At 41.5% G+C, this 17332-nt stretch overlaps 1 protein-coding gene across 2 annotated transcripts in view; it reads right to left on the reverse strand.

The window, feature by feature from the left end:
* Nucleotides 1–1059: 1059 nt before the first annotated feature.
* Nucleotides 1060–17332, reverse strand: part of KCNK5 (potassium two pore domain channel subfamily K member 5) — a 59012-nt gene continuing 42739 nt past the window's right edge. The window contains exons 2-5 of one of the 2 annotated variants that reach the window (XM_060244996.1): nt 15917–16028; nt 13425–13591; nt 11775–11943; nt 1060–5867 (exon numbers count right to left, since the gene is read on the reverse strand). In XM_060244996.1, coding sequence (XP_060100979.1) covers nt 5047–5867; nt 11775–11943; nt 13425–13591; nt 15917–16028 — 1269 coding nt within the window. In that variant the 3' untranslated portion in view covers nt 1060–5046. The remainder of the gene's footprint in view (nt 5868–11774; nt 11944–13424; nt 13592–15916; nt 16029–17332) is intronic. The other variant, XM_060244987.1, reaches the window with a different exon arrangement.

Below are 17332 nucleotides of genomic sequence, written 5' to 3' on the forward strand. Positions count from 1 at the left end.
TTAAACAGTAACAATGCTTTTGGAACCCACACAATTTTTTTATACTGCTCTGTTGTGCTTGAGTCCATATGCTCTTTATGGCCTTGTCCTCCATTATTGTTTAGAGTTCCATTATTTTACAGAGAAAGTGAAAAATGCAATTGTAAACATAGAACATATTTTTGTTTCAAGGGCATCTAGCTCTGTTAATGCATTTACTAATGAGTGCATAGCAAAATATGTATTGTAGGAGTCAGCAGTTCATATGCTTTGATCATTGGTTCTCAGTTAAAGGATTTCTTTCTAGGTCAGCTTATAACACTTTCCTGCAGGAACATAGGAAGCTGTCTTATTGTCAGGTCTGACCGACAACGACACCTGCCAGTTCCTTCAACTGAATGGCATGTGCTCTAGCACCAAGCCACAGACCTCCCTCTTCTTTAGAACACTACTGGGAGTTTGTCCACAAGCTTATAGGATCTGAGTGTTGACTACCATGTACAACAGCATTCTGGATTCATTTCAAGGTGCTGGTTATAACCTTTAAAGCCCTATATGTCTACCTTCGGGACCACCTTTCCCCATACGTACCCCAGAGAGCACTACGTTCAGGGTCTCAAAATCTCCTTGAGATCCCTGGACCGAAAGAAGCTTGACTGACCAGCACTAGAGCCAGAGCGTTCTCGGTAATAGCCCCCACTTTGTGGAATGCCCTCCCTGAAAACATCAGGGCCCTGTGGGACCTGCCACAGTTCTGCTGGGCCTGTAAGAACCGAACTATTCAAACTCGCCTTTAATGGTTAGGGGGAGGTGGCTATTACCTTCAGCATTGACAATCTCACTGAATTAATATAATGGAAATCAGAAGCTTGCCATCTTGGATTTTTAATATGTATGGAAAGGTTTTTATATATTTAATTTCAATATGTTTGTAAATTGCTAATGTTTTTAAACTGTTGTTAGCCACCCTGAGCCTGTTGGGGGAGGGCAGGATATAAATCTAAATAAATAAATACTAGAGTTAATCTAACTCCAGAGCTGTCTTTGCCTCATTTTTTAAAAAAACACAGGAACAATACCTTTTATTTAAAAAAGTTTATTGGGAAAAAAGTTAAAATAAATTACATTTTGCATGGTCTAATATTTACATACAGTGTGATTCCAGTGACAAAATCAGCAAATAAAAGAACAGACGAAGACACAGTTGTATCTGCTCAAGTGATGGAGTGACACAGATGAGATCAGGGCTATACAAAATTCAAGAACAATGTGAAAGATGGAGACCCTCATTTTAAAAGTTCAGTGCAGTGAAGAAGGCATGAAAAATATGGAGTCAAGCTGCAGGGATACTCTTAGGGCCCAAAGTCTTACCAGCCATTGCTTTTTGCTTCCATGTTCAGAGAAGACACTGGCATATTTTTATTTGCTCATTCGAATAAACTAAAGGATGAAATAAGCCACATTCAGGGTGACAGAAATCAATAAACACTTATTACTGCTTCATGTTTGAGATGTTTGTTGCAAAAAATATAGTCAATCATGCCTTCAAAATAAGAGGGTTCTTTCTAAAGTATTGCTTTAACAGTTTTGTACTACTATATTGAATCGATCATGTGACCAGCTGGGTAAGCAATGTTTCAAGGATTCATTTGAGGGGGCCAGTTTAAAAGAAAATTAACAATTATTCTGCTGTGCATGTAAGGTCAACTTTTTTTGCATGCCAATTCTGTACTAGACACATTCAGTAATCATGCAGTAATGATGTGACTGAGTGGTACACCCCTCCCCCCAACAGCAAACTTTTGCCTTGCTGAATTACTGAATGTAATTGAATACAATTACTGAATGCAGATGCTATGGAAATTAGCCCCAGGAATGGCACCCCATATGTAGCCAACTCTCACCATGTGACATTATTATAAGCTATCACATAACAAGAATCACTTGTCTTTCAGTCCAATTCCTGCAATTAACCCCCTCCTCATAGTACAGAGCTGAGGAGATTCTGTGAGTATATCATGCTGTTCTGAAGACAATAGCAGTGATACAAGAACCCAGAATGAAAGAGCAGCTCAGATACAGTGGACCACAGCTTGGTGTACCAAAGTCCTCTCCCTCAACCCTCACCCCCAAAACACTTGAGGGCATAATGGTGGGCCTGTTGCTTTTCAAAATTAGCAGCTGTCTTTTAAAAAAAAACCCACCTACAAATGGCTAAACAATTTAACATCAACACAAAGCAGAGATAGTTATCCACAGTTAAAACTATAAACTGGGGATGGGGAGGGGAGACACAGAATGGTCAAACCTAAACCTTCAGTTTGCTTGAATGGTTTCACATTATACAAATCCTTCCTGAAATGTAGCCAGGACATCTAGGCACTTCAAATGTTGGGGTTTTCCCAGCAATGTTTACTTCATCATATGCAAAGTAGAGAAAAAGAGTTGATTCAGACTAAGAAAACTGCAGCTCTTCTTCGACACATGGAAGACAGTACTTATACCCAAGTAGATTGTGAAGGCAGCTCAGTTTTCAACAAGCTTCAGGAATTCTCTAATCATTTAATTATACAGATAAAACTCACTCCAAAAGTAAAGGGTAAATGTAAGGCTTGTGCAGCTAATAAAAGCCAAGTCTCAATAAATAATATCTATATGTTTTGTGTTGCCACTCTTAAGACACAAACAGCTAAATTTCATCCAGAACAAGGCACATGGTGGAATTGTTGGATATGAGAGAGATATAAGAGTGTATCAATGTTTTAGACTTTTGAATGGGAATAAGTCCCTATTGACTTTAATGGAGCACTGTACTGAATACAGCAAATTTTACTGGTCATGTTTCTATCTGTTGAATCTGCCTTACGCAAGGAAAATCTGATCTTGTTTCCTTGAAAGATGGCTAGCTTCTTAGAAATTCAGGGCACTTTTAAAAAATACCCTGCATATCAGGTCTACAGAGCAACATCGAACCTGTATTTCAACAAAACAGGTCATGTGAGCTATTCTCTAGATACAGAGGCAAGGCTTAATATAGAGGAAGCCACAGCTTCAGGCTTCTGACAGTTCAACTCCGCCTGTTTATGTAGCACAGCTTTGCAAGTACTAAAATAACTACACATAAGAGAAGCCACATTTTGAGACAAATGCCAATTAGCAGTTGTTCCTATAACTGTCTTTTGTGCACCAATAAGCCCCTTCTCTTTTAGTGCAGCAGAGAGAAACCTTTTAAGCCTTCCAGTCATGGAAGACACACCAGAACACCAGCTTTGTAGAATTTATCTCTACTAAGAGGATGGGCACTTTCAAAACAAAAGACGGTACAGCTTAGAACTCACAGTGTATTATCTGCCATAGAATCAGAAAAATGCTAAAGCTATAGACAGAATGCCACCTTAGAAGTTATTTGATGATGAAAGTTTAGTGTGGGGGGGGGGCAGCCACTGGGGCTCCAAGTGTAACAGTAGCCTCCCAGTTGGCCACCACAATTTGGGTTGCATTTCAGCCCATGCCCAAGATAACACAAGCCCAAGATAATAATTTCTCACTAAGAAAGCATATCATAGAACCAAATGGCTCATTTTTTTGCTAATTTCCTTGCATGTACAGTACAAAATTTTTGAACAAAAATGAAGAGAAATCTTTTTTATGGCAGCAAATGTCTTCAAGGTGTCCTTTTGAGGAGATTTTTTTTGTAAAGGAGTGTATGATTTTTTGGAGGCATCTTAAAAAGAGCACCTCCACGCCAACAATTCTGAAGCCAAGCAGGAGTCAATATAGTTCTGAGTATACTTAATTGTACAAGAGCATATTGCAAAATTCCATTTGGCCATTTTTTGCCCAAATAATAGTGTTTTAAATTTGTCACTCCAGGGCTTTCCACCCATGAGTTCTTCCATTTCAGTTCTCAGCTTCTCAAAAGGAACACTAGCCACAGAGTTAATTACTTCCTTGACAATGCCTAGGGTGGAACATCATTGTAAAAACTTACGGGAAAATATGCAATCATTTAAAATTACTATCTAATCTGATTTAAACTACCAATTAGAGTTGAGAGGGCAGGAGAAATAAAGAATTTTAGGAGTACAGCCATTGAACAGAACATGTACAAAGGACATTAAAGCAGCTCTTAGACCCTTGAGGTGGAAATTAAGCAATTCGGGCTGTGTTTTGCTATTAAAAAAACATTAAAAAATGCAGCATCACTAAACTTCACATAGAGACACTAGCATATAAAGTTTATTCAAGTATTTCCTCTAGAGTATGGACCGTGAAAGGGCACTTCCAATGCAAAACCAAGTTTGTCATTGTGCATTTCTTCATTTTTAAATTTGTCCTCCACACATCTTCTCACACTGTTCTTTATTACTACTCTGATGTTCATTTCAGTGTGCTTTCCATGATCATGATGAGAGTTTACCGACAGGTAGTGTCTTTAGTAGAAGGTATACTCCCTCGATAAATCAGCTTTGAATTTTACGCCAGTTTTTTTTTTTTAAAACAACTTTCAAGCAAACTAGTAAACTGAGCTGGCAGAACTTAACTTTCAGGATACTTTACTCTTCCAGTTCACAGCATCCCTTCTAAGAGAGAATGGAAATATCATTGTATGATAGGGAATTTGGAATGTGCAGCAAGGGCAATACCACTAACATTTTGTGCCTGGGCATCACCTCTGTTCAGTATTTTTTCAGAGCTGAAGGATTAAGGCAGTAACCAGTGACCCAAATTAGTCTGATTGCAGTATTAGAGCTTCATTCTTCACCAAGAAGGAAACAAATACTGAATAAATCCCAAGTGATAACTTTAGGTTTTTCTTCCTGACTTCTCAAAACCTCTTAAGAAGGAAGAGGAACCCACACATTAAACTGTCAATTCACAGTGGGTAACCAAAGCTGATAAATAATTGCAGATAACATTCAGTCATTGGATGTTTTCAGTTTGCATAAGGAAGGTTATGGCAGTAGAAAATGCCAGAACATGATATACATTCCTGCTCCCATGCTTATCTGTTCATAATCTGCATAAAATGATTTTCAGAAAACCAGTGCCTAGACATTCACTTCTTCACGTTGCAGCATTTGAATTATTCACTGTGTTGTACTCATTCATTAGCTGCTCATAAGGTACAGATACCTCTAGTTCATTACTAGTAAAGGTAGACTCATCAGAGGATGGAAATTTCACCAGGTTTTTAGGACTCTCAGGATCCTCTGCAAGATTGTCATCCATAGAAGACTTTGATGTTTCCTCATCATCTGAAAGATCCTCATCTTCATCATCATCCTCATTTACAAATGTTATATTGGCATTTTCAAAGATCAAGGGTCGATAATCCCTGGAATCCCATGCTTCTCCTTCTTCCTCACTGATTCGGTCTAGTTGATTTACAAATACAGATCCCTCAACTGGGCTATTCCCAACATGCTTGTCAGCCAGATGCCTCATGACATGACAGTTTTGGAGATTCAGAGAAACTTCATCATAGTCAAATAACTTGTTCTTTGTGTACATCACCTTCATATCCGTGCTGCCATGCTGCAAGGCTGGTATAGCTTGCTCTGCTTTTAGGTGTCTGTCATTGTTTGTTTTCAGAGCCTTCTTCCCAATCTGCTTGATGAGATCATTGTAGGTCTCCTCCTTCTTAGAAAGGAAGCTGAAAATGTTCACATCTTTTGTGTTAGACATTTGAAGAGCTTTTTTGGTAGGAGGGTGATTTTCAAAAGACTCCTTCCTTTTTTTCCTTCGCTTCTTTATTGCTTTGTGAACCTCTACAAACATACTGACTTTCCAGTTAACAAAGAGAGAAAGCCAAGCTAACCCCAGGTATATCCAGAGCTCCACAAAGTATCTGTACAGGGAATGGTAATTGACACTTGGATTCACACCTAAAGGAAGACACAAAGAACAAAAATGAAAGACCTTGATTTACCTATAAACACATATAATAGACTGAAATTGAGTGGGCCTCAAAACCAGCATTTTCATATAGTCATATACAGCAGAAAGCACAAAAGGTAGCTGCACATAAAGCACATTTAAAGGAATTTCTGATAATGTGGTATCTGACTAGGGTTGTCAGGTTCCCTCATCGCTCCAGTGGGGGGACTTGGGAGGAGTTCCAAGGATGGGCAGGGACACTGCATGACATACTGATATCACCTGTAAGTGACATCATTGCACTGGCGATGCTGGGGGTGACACTGGTTTTTGGGCTAAATTCTACGGTAAATTTGCCCTCAAATCATACAAGTTGCCCCCCACCCCAAAACCAGAGTATTTCTGTTTAGGGGCAGGGTTTCCCTGCCAGCCAGTTGGTCTGCATCAGGGAGAAGCCCTCAAAACCAGAGGATTTCCCACTTGGACTGAGGACAGACAACCCTATATCTGACAGCAGAGCTGGTCTATCTAGTTATTTATTGAAAAAACTATATTTTACTTTTTCTTGTTCTAACTGGCTAGTTAAACAAAGTAAAACACAAACCAATTACAATCCATTTTCAGCATTTTTCACAGCTTCTAAAAACAAATTATCCTTTGTGCCACACTGTGTGCCTGAAGTTAGGCAATACAAATGAAAATGCATACCACATCACTTCATCTTTCAAACATTAAAAATGGGTTATTTAATACACAAATAGGCAGAGATTAGGGATGGGCATGGACTGGAAAAATGGAACTCCATAGTTCATGAGTTTACAGACCACAAACTTCCACAGACTTATGAACCAGTTCATGGTTTGTGAGATATTTAATGCAACCCAGAAGTGGGCTCAGAAGGCATTTCGATCATGCATGCCAGCAAGCATTTAAATGCCTACCAAGATTGTTCAAAGTGTTCAAAGGGTTCCCTGGACACCAGCTCATGGACTTCTCCAACAGATCAAATGGACAGCCTGAAAAAACTCATGGTCTGTGCACAGTCCATCAAAACCACAAATGCATGGACCAGGCAAAGACCACGAACTGGCCCCCGATCTGTGACAAAATTAGGTCCATGGACTGGTGTGTGCCCATCCCTAGCAGAGATATCTGTGAATTACCCAAACAGATGAAATACCGTAAATATAGAGAGAATAAATGTTCTTGCCCATTTAAATTGCTGCAAGATGAAGCAGGATGCTGTGGGAAGGGCTGAGGCTCAGTGGAAGAACCTCTACTTTGTCTTTCAAAAGGTCCCAGGTTCAGTCCCCAATATCTCCAGCTAAAAGAGCCAAGTGGTTGGTGATGTGAAAGACCTCTGCCTGAGACCCTGGAAAACTGCTGCCAGTCTGAGTAGACAATACTGGCCTTGATGGATCCCTGATCTGATTCAATATATCGTAGTTTCTTGTGTCTTTGTGTATGATGCCTTGTTAGTTTCATGGTCATTCTCTAAGGGCCAAACTAGAAGTGATGGTGCCCTCATAGAGGCCACAAGGATGCAGTTGCCATTTTAAAATAGTGCAATTTTAATTCCTCCCCTACCAATGCATTTTCAAGTATGGAAGGAAGTGCAGCTATTTTGGCACTTAATGAAGTGGGGGGAAACAAGTACCTCTTAGCCCACTGCACTGCAAGTTCAATCAGGACTGGGCCCTCATGGCATTTTAAAATTACTTTAAAACGGTGATGTCATCTGCCTGGCAGTAACAAAGTTGCCATCACATCTGGTTTGTCCCTTAGATACCTTATCATCATAAGAACATAAGAGAAGCCATGTTTGATCAAGCCAAAGGTCCATCCAGTCCAACACTCTGTGTCACACAGTGGCAAAAAAAATTATATATATACACACACATATATATATACACACTGTGGCTAACAGCCACTGATGGACCTCTGCTCCATATTTTTATCTAACCCCCCTTGAAGCTGTCTATGCTTGTAGCCGCCACCACCTCCTTTTATCTGTTTTTACCTGACTGCTCAGCAATTTCATCAAATGCTCACGAGTTCTTGTATTGTGAGAAAGGGAGAAAAGAACTTCTTTCTCTACTTTCTCCATCCCATGCATAATCTTGTAAACCTCTACCATGTCACCCCGCAGTCAACGTTTCTCTAAGCTAAAGAGCCCCAAGCGTTTTAACCTTTCTTCACAGGGAAAGTATTCCAACCCTTTTATCATTCTAGTTGCCCTTTCCTGGACTTTTTCCAAAGCTATAATATCCTTTTTGAGGTGCGGTGACCAGAATTGCACACAGTATTCCAAATGAGACCGCACCATCGATTTATACAGGGGCATTATGATAATGGCTGATTTGTTCTCAGTTCCCTTCCTAATAATTCCCAGCATGGTCTTGGCCTTTTTTATTGCAATCGCACACTGTCTTGACATTTTCAGTGAGTTATCTACCATGACCCCAAGATCTCTCTCTTGGTCAGTCTCTGCCAGTTCACACCCCATCAAATTGTATTTGTAGCTGGGATTCTTGGCCGCAATGTGCATTACTTTGCACTTGGCCGCATTAAATATCTGCCATGTTGACGCCCACTCACCCAGCCTCAACAGATCCCTTTGGAGTGCCTCACAATCCTCTCTGGTTCTCACCACCCTGAACAATTTAGTGTCATCTGCAAACTTGGCCACTTCACTGCTCACTCCCAACTCCAAATCATTTATGAACAAGTTAAAGAGCATGGGACCCAGTACTGAGCCCTGCGGCACCCCACTGCTTACCGTCCTCCACTGCGAAGACTGCCCATTTATACTCACTCTCTGCTTCCTATTAATTAGCCAGTTTTTGATCTACAAGAGGACCTGTCCTTTTACTCCATGACTCTCGAGCTTTCTAAGGAGCCTTTGATGAGGAACTTTATCAAAAGCTTTCTGGAAGTCAAGGTAAACAACATCTATCGGGTCTCCTTTGTTCACATGTTTGTTCACCCTCTCAAAGAAATGTAACAGGTTAGTGAGGCAAGATCTTCCCTTACAGAAATCACGATGAGTCTTCCTCAATAACCTGTGTTCATCAATGTGCCTACTCATTCTGTCCTTGATAATGGTTTCTACCAACTTTCCCGGTATTGAAGTCAGACTGACTGGCCTGTAATTTCCCGGATCTCCTCTGGAACCCTTTTTAAAGATGGGGGTGACATTTGCTACCTTCCAGTTCTCAGGAACGGAGGCAGATTTCAATGAAAGATTACATATTTTTGTCAGAAGATCCACAAATTCAACTTTGAGTTGTTTCAGAACTCTTGGATGTATGCCATCTGGACCTGGTGACTTATTAGTTTTTAATTTGTGTATCAGTTGTAGGATCTCCTCTCTTGTCACCTCAATCTGACTCAGGTCTTTCAACATCCCTTCCAAAATTAGTGGTTCTGGAGCGGGCAGACACTTCTCGTCTTCCACAGTGCAGACGGAGGCAAAAAATGCATTCAGCTTCTCAGCCATTTCCCTATCCTCCTTCAGTAATCCTTTGACCGCTTGGTCATCCAAGAGCCCCACTGCCTCCGTGGCTGGTTTCCTGCATCTAATATATTTGAAGAAATTTTTATTGTTGGTCTTTATGTTTTTTGCAATATGCTCCTCATAGTCCCTTTTTGCTTGCCTGATCACAGTCTTGCATTTGATTTGCCATAGCCTGTGTTCCCATTTATTAATCTCACTTGGACTAGCTTTCCACCGCTTAAAGGAGTCCTTCTTACCTTTTACAGCTTTCATTACTTTGTTTGTTAACCATGCAGGCCTTCTCTTATACCTGTTTGTGCCTTTCCTAACTTGTGGTATATATTTTATCTGAGCTTCTAGGATTGTAGTTTTAAATAGCTCCAAGCCTCCAAGGTTTTGACTGTATTTACCTTTCCTTTCAGTTTCCTCTTCACATTCCTCCTCATCTCAGAGAATTTACCCCTTTTAAAGTTAAATGTGGTCATGCTGGTCTTTTGGGGCAACTCTCTATTTATACAAATGGTGAAATCAATAATGTTATGGTCACTGCTCCCAAGCAGTGCGATCACTTTTACATCTCTCACCAAGTCTTGGGCATTACTTAGGACCAAATCCAGTATCGCCCCACCCCTGGAAGGTTCTGAGACCATCTGCTCCATAGCACAGTCATTGAGAGCATCAAGAAACCCAATCTCTTTCTCTCGACCAGAACACATATTGACCCAATCAATCTGCGGGTAGTTAAAATCATCTATTACGACACAGTTTTTACGGTTAGCCACTAACTTTAATCCTTCCATCATATTATTATCCTGCTCTATCTTTTGATTTGGTGGGCGATAACAAACTTCCATAGTTAAATTTTCTTTTGGGCCCTCTGTTTCAACACAAAGCATTTCTAGAAGGCAATCTAATTCCCTGACCTCAGTCTTAGTGGACCGTATACTCTCTCTGACATACAGAGCCACCCCACCTCCAACCCTTCCCTCCCTATCCTTCCGATATAACTTATATCCTTCTTCTAGCATTTGCATACAAACATCTATAATTTCCCAGGCAAGCTAGGCTCGCCACCTTCCTCCTGCCACCTCGAGACTCTGGCAGGCAGTCCATTCTGTTTGTCACCATCTCAGTGGACAACTCTGATCCATTACCATGTAGAAAAGTAAGAGCTAGCCCTTCATCTCCTTGAGATGAGTCCTCCCGAACCAGAGACATTTCATCTCCTGTCGGCTTTCCCTCAAGATTTAGTTTAAAAACTGCTCTGCCACCTTTTTGATTTTAAGCGCCAGCAGCCTGGTTCCATCCGGGGACAAGTGGTGACCGTCTTTATTGTACAGCTCCCACTTGTTCCAGAAAGCATCCCAGTGCCTAACAAACTTAAACCCTTCCTCCCTACACCATCGTCTCATCCACACATTGAGACTTCTAATTTGTGCCTGTCTCTCCTGCCCTGCATGTGGAACAGGTAGCACTTCTGAGAAGGCTACCTTGGAGGTCCTGACCTTAAGTCTCCCGCCTAGCAGCCTAAATTTTTCCTCCAGGATCTCACGACTGCATTTTCCCACATCATTGGTGTCAACATGCACCATGACCACTGGCTCCTCCCCAGCACTGTCTATCAGCCTATCTACTACACGTGTAATGTCCGCTACCTTCGCACCAGGCCTGCAAGTCACCATATGGTCAGTACGCAGTTTTGCCACCCAGCTGTCTACTTGCCTGAATCACCAACTACCAAGACCCCCCCCCCTCTCTCCCTGCTCAGGGATGGTTCCTTAGCGTGAAAAAATTTCCACTCACCAACTGAAGAAGAGGTCCCTTCTGAGGGCGCATTCCCCTTATCCTCAGCACGGTGCCCTGTTCCCTCTCGACCGTCATGCTCCCTGGCAGCAACAGGGCTGCCACGTTCAGAGCGGGGCTCATCTAATACGTCCCCGAGAGTCTTCTCCGAGTGTCTAACTGACTGTCTCTGCTTCTCCAGGTCAGTCACCTTGGCCTCAAGGGTATGAACTCGTTCCCTGAGGACCAGGAGCTCCTTGCATCGAGCACACACCCAAGACTTCTGTCTTGTGGGCAGATAGTCATACATGTGACACTCAGTACAAAACACAGGAAAGCCCCCTCCCCCCGCTGGCATTCTACCTTCATGATAGCTTTTTTTTTTTTAATATGCAGTCCCCTTTAAATCCTGCTTGTTTATGTGGCTCCCCTTCTGGAGGGAGCCACCATTTCCACCCTTCTTTCTTTGCTACAAGTTATGCACCCGTCACAGAACAATGTACATTACAGCCTGCTATAGCAGTGCCCATTTAAACTGCAGCACAAGTTTTGAAAAGGACTTAGTCAGGAACTGCTGAAAGCTTGCAAAATATTGACAACTAAATTAGCTATCATGAGACAGAAAGCTTTTACTGACCAGCAACAAAGTCTCCAAATCCTATGGTGGTAATAGTGATGAATGAGAAGTATAGCCCATCAATATAACTCCAGCCTTCAGTCGCCATAAAAACAAAGGGTGGAAGAACCAGATGGACTAGGACTCCCCAGATGATGAAAATGGCTGTGCATGTAATTTGTGCTTTTCTCTGCAAAGAAGAAAAAGGGTGGGGGGAAAGAAAAGACCAGTCAAACTTGTATCCTTTAGTACATTTTCCTAAGTCACAAAAATATAGCCCATGTAAATGGCAAGAAATTAACATTTTCAGCCTAACAGAAGGAAGTAAATCTGCAGGCACACTTGAGGCTTTCTAGTAATTTCTAGATATTTTATGCACACAAGGCTGAAGAATTTCTGGGGTTTTGTAGGGGTTTTTAGGCAAGAAGGCAGGATGCTTTGCTTCACATTTGATCACTGTGATTTATGGCTACTATATTTTATAATTATTATACAAATGGTCCTTACACATTACATAGACAAATATCACAAATGATAATGTGATCTTTCATCTAAACATTTAAAAGTATCATTTGTCTGCTTCAACAGACAAATGATACTTTTAGCCTATGTGCTGAAATCAGGCAATGAAAATGAGACTGTGACTGAGAATCCATTTCATACTATTAAAATATACTGTAGCCCATAAAAGATCATGCTTCAAATTGCCAGAAATCTCCTTTTGGGTTTTTACTGCAACATGGCTGCTGCTGCTATGGCCCAATAACTTAGTTATGGCCCAATAACTTTTTCTATTTTTATGCAGCTCAATGGTTTGTTCATTCTTTATTACAGTCATTTGACCAATCATATAACACAGGGGTGGCCAACGGTAGCTCTCCAGTTGTTTTTTGCCTACAACTCCCATCAGCCCCAGCTACTGGCCATGCTGGCTGGGGCTGATGGGAGTTGTAGGCAAAAAACATCTGGAGAGCTACCGTTGGCCACCCCTGATATAACACATTTACAAGTAAAAAAAATTCAAGGCATATAGTAAACCAAATAAAACAATTTAAAATTAAAATTTAATTACAGTACAATTCGTGAAATCTAAAAATCACCCAAACATAACTTAGTTACTTGATGAGTAACCTTGGCATTCTTATCAGATTTTACATAGCTAATGAGGAATGTGTGCCAAAAGTTTAAATTACTGTGCCATCTTGTCCTTAATTCCATGTGATGTTAATTTATACTGCATGCAGCTGAGATGCCTGTCAACATTAATATTACATATATAAATGGCATATAGACCTTAGAAATAGATCAAGATAGGTAGCCATGTTAGTCTGTCTGTTTCTGATAAATTTGTGTTAGTCTTTAAGGTACTATTGGACTCTTACTCTTTTCTACAGACAGACTTTGGGGCAGGCCTCAGATTCAGCAGGCCTCCTCCTTCCCACCTTGTCCATTGAATAGTAGGTGCAGCTGCTTAACAATCCCTGGATGAGCTCCACCACCTATTTTTCTACAAAATGATCCCTGCTTTGGGGCATATTTCATGTTCCAGAGAAGCAGTTTATAACATTCTTTTTAAGTTAAAGGAAAGAGGATTATCCAGGTTAGGAATTTAAAAGGCTCCAGAGTCACATATATCCTCTTTAGGGGGTCAAGTCACACAGAAATACATACCAAGCTTACTCCTCTCTTTGTCAGGAATTGACCTAGCCTCTTGGCACGTCCACCAAAAAACTTGCCTAAAGCACTGATCCATGTTAAGCAGAGAGGAACACCAAAGAGTCCATAGAATATACAGAAAAGCCGCCCAGACGGAGTCTTAGGAGCAACATTTCCATATCCTGAAAGAGAATGTTGTGTTTAAAGCTGGCCACACCAATTGGAAACCTTTCATACAGACACAAATACACTGTCAAGGAAGACTAGCAAAATGAGAAGAAATCCAAGCCTGACCTCATGCTGTCTCCCTTCTATTTTCTGGGTTACAGTGATGGACATACCACAAAGGAAAGTTTTACAGATACATTAGTTTCCCTATAAACATTTGTACAAGCATAATACGCTCACACTCACATAGAATAACAGAAACCTACTCCCAATAGAACATTTTAGGTCACAGAGAAAAGATCTACAATATTGGTAATATTTATAAGGATTTATTGGACTACCCTGTTTGAAAGACAAAGTGTAGAAGTGAAACATAACAATGTGACTGACTATGAGATAGTTTTGAAGCCAAAAGCACAATCTTTAATAAACTACCTTCAGACTTTGAATACTCTTTATTATATGCGGCTACACAAGGCAGTGCTCCCTCTAAGCTGAGTTAGTGTGAGCTAGCTCATAGTTTCTTAGCCTCTGGCTCACCCATTTTTATCTTAGCTCAGGAAGGATGGCCCTAGAGCAGGGGTGGGGAACTTGGTGTGGCCCTCAGGGATTGCTGGACCGAACCGAGCCATGTGGCAGCCTCCTTGGGGCCTGGCTGGCCAGCGAGGATTGTGGGGCCCAGCCACACCTCCCCAGGGCCAGGCAGGGATCACAGGGCCCAGATGTACTGTGCAGCAGCCTCCCTGGGACCTGGCTGGCCGGTCAGAATTGCTGCAGGGCCTGGAAAAGTTACTGTCACAGTTCAGTTTGCACTTGATTATCCCAGATGGTGTGGCCTAATATGCTAATGAGTGTGTGACCTAATATGCTAATATTAGGGGATATGCTCTAATATGCTACAGAGTTCCTGCTGGGCTTTTTCTACAAAAAAGCCCTGGACCTATGCATTTGCCTAGGGTGGTGGGCCTTGTGTGTGCGTGCCAGATTAGGCTCTTCCCACATGACTTCAAATAGAAAAACAATTATTTGCATTAATTTTGCTGGCCTGAATCATTCTCTCTCGGCGGAGCACTGTTTTTTTTTGAAGTTGATAATTCTTTATGGCCCTCGAATGATGTTATAAATATCCATATGGCCCTTGGCAGAAAAAAGGTTCCCCACCCCTGCCCTAGAGCACACTAATTTATGCAGTAGTCAAATTGCTTGTTCACAACTTTATTGTCAGTGACTCAAGAGGCAGAATTTTTGCTCACAGGACTTCACAACTGAGAGAGAACATTGAATACAAGGGTTTGCTAGCATATTCAAAACTGGCAACAGGAGGCTTCAATAAAATAGATATAGATAAATTTATTGTCATTGTTCTCAACAAAAAGAGAGCAATGAAATGCAGAGCAAATGAGAGCAGAGCAAACGAGAGCAAATGGAATTTGACTATCAGAAGAGAGTCACAGAACTGGTGCAACATACCCATAACTGTCCTCTAGTAGTCATGAATCATCAATACCTACAAGTTATTCTCACTCCTGGGATCAAAATATATTTCCTAGGCTATCTTCTGAACAGTGTGCCTCTAACCACTTGCTTCAGTTAGGGTTGCCAAGTCCAATTCAAGAAATATCTGGAACTTTGGAGGTGGAGCCAGGAGACACTGGGGGTGGAGCCAGGAGCAAGGGTGTGACAAGCATAATTGAACTCCAATGGAGTTCTCGCCATCACATTTAAAGGGATTGCACACCTTTTAATATGCCTTCCTCCCATAGGAAATAATGAAGGATAGGGGCACCTTCTTTGGGGGCTCATAGGATTGAACCCCCTGGTCCAATCATTTTGAAACTTGGGGGGTATTTTGGGGATAGGCACTAGATGCTATACTGAAAATTTGGTGCCTCTACCTAAAAAAAAACAGCCCCCCCAGAGCCCCTGATACCTCCAGATCAATTCCCCATTATACACTATGAGAATCAATCTCCACACAGGGAATAATGAAGTGCCCAGCAGAGAGTTCCCTCCCCCCCATTTCTGGTGACTCTGAAGCGAGGGATTGGCATCTCTACTCACAAGTTGCTGTCAACTACTTCAAAGTAACACAGACACACCATCCCAAGAGCAAGCCTTTCCAATCGGAGACTGAAGCCTCCGGAGGTGGAAAGTCACATAATGGCTATGGGGGTGGGGTTTCCCCACCCCCACCCCGCTGGCCAGCTGACTAGGGGTGGGAAGGAGCCTGGAAAAGTGACCTGGGGATTGGCAAACCTAGCTTCAGTGGAAAGTAGAATAAAGCAACAAGATAATCAGGGAAGGACATCAAATGAAGCTCTTGCACGTTGAATACTCACCAATGGTTGTAATCACAGTAGCAGCAAAGATGACAGCATTTGGCCAGTTCCAGTAGTTGAAAGTGTCATTGCCATCAATTGAGATCCCTTGCCCATCAGCTTCTGATACGACCTACAGCAAAATGACATAAGTTACTCTCTATATGTGTAAAATGGGTATGTATATGAATGTCACCCTGACCTGGATAGCCCAGACTAGCCAGATCTTGTCAGGTCTTGAAAACTAAGCAGGGTCAGTATTTGGATGGGAGACCTCCATCCTGATGCAGAGACAGACAATGGCAAACCACCTCTGAATGTCTCTTGCCTTGAAAATCCTACAAGACTGCCATAAGCTGACAGCAACTTGATGGCAAAAAAAAAGTCATGCTTTCATAGAGCTATCCAAAACAAAGGCAGAGAAATACATTGTTCACATTTCTCAAGTTTGGCTTTTCCGTGAAGTACATGCCAGCAGTTACTTATCTTCCAGCCTATAGCGTTTTTTCAGAACTCCAATGTTAAAAACTGTAGCTTTGTAAATAGTCAAAGTAATGGAAGATCTCTGTCATGTGCAAATGAGTGCCCCCTCCCCGCTGATAATCAAATCCATACAACAGGTCCGCGACAACTGTTAGCATAAGTCCTGCAAACCTACCGGAACCCACAGTTTACAGAAATATTTAACTGCCAGACCCTGACCCTGTGGCCTTCTACATACAAAGCATGTACTCTGCACTACACACCCCTTGTTTTAATTTGTTGCACTAATATGAATGCTAAATATTTGCTTACACAATTTTGGAACAAGCCAGATCCCCATTGTGCAGATGCAAATGCTTCAGGCATATCTTCCAAGATAACAGCATTTAAGAAATGCAACTTCTACTTTCTGTAGTTGCTATCTTGCGACCCTCCATCTCCACCTATGTATGCAACTTCTTATTACCACTAACATCACTGCCCACTCTGTACCATTTTACTAGGCCATACTAGGTTCTATTCATATCTATTAATCCCAACAGAAAGCAAGTTAATTAAAACCAATATTACAACATATAGGACATTTTTTTTGTAGAAAAGGCCCAGCAGAAGCTCATCTGCATATTAGGTCACACCCCCTGATGGCACTGGAAGTGCAGTCATCCTGCCACTGGTCTCTAACTTTGTTTAACAATCCAGAACACGCTAGATAACTTCCACTTTCAACAAAAGCTAATGACATTTCCCCACTCTTGAAGTTTAATAAACCTGAAGCTGATTTAACCGCAAAGATAAGGCTTTGATTCCTAAATATATTGACTTGGAACAGGAGCTTCCTGAAATTCAAGACATTTGGGATGAGTACAGATGACCATTTGCCATTTACCACAGTGAACACATAACTTCAGTGAGCAGAAGTTTGCAGCATCCTCAGCTGATAGCAAAATAAAATTT

The sequence above is a fragment of the Heteronotia binoei genome, chromosome 1 (assembly GCF_032191835.1).
Source record: "Heteronotia binoei isolate CCM8104 ecotype False Entrance Well chromosome 1, APGP_CSIRO_Hbin_v1, whole genome shotgun sequence".
NCBI lineage: Eukaryota > Metazoa > Chordata > Lepidosauria > Squamata > Gekkonidae > Heteronotia > Heteronotia binoei.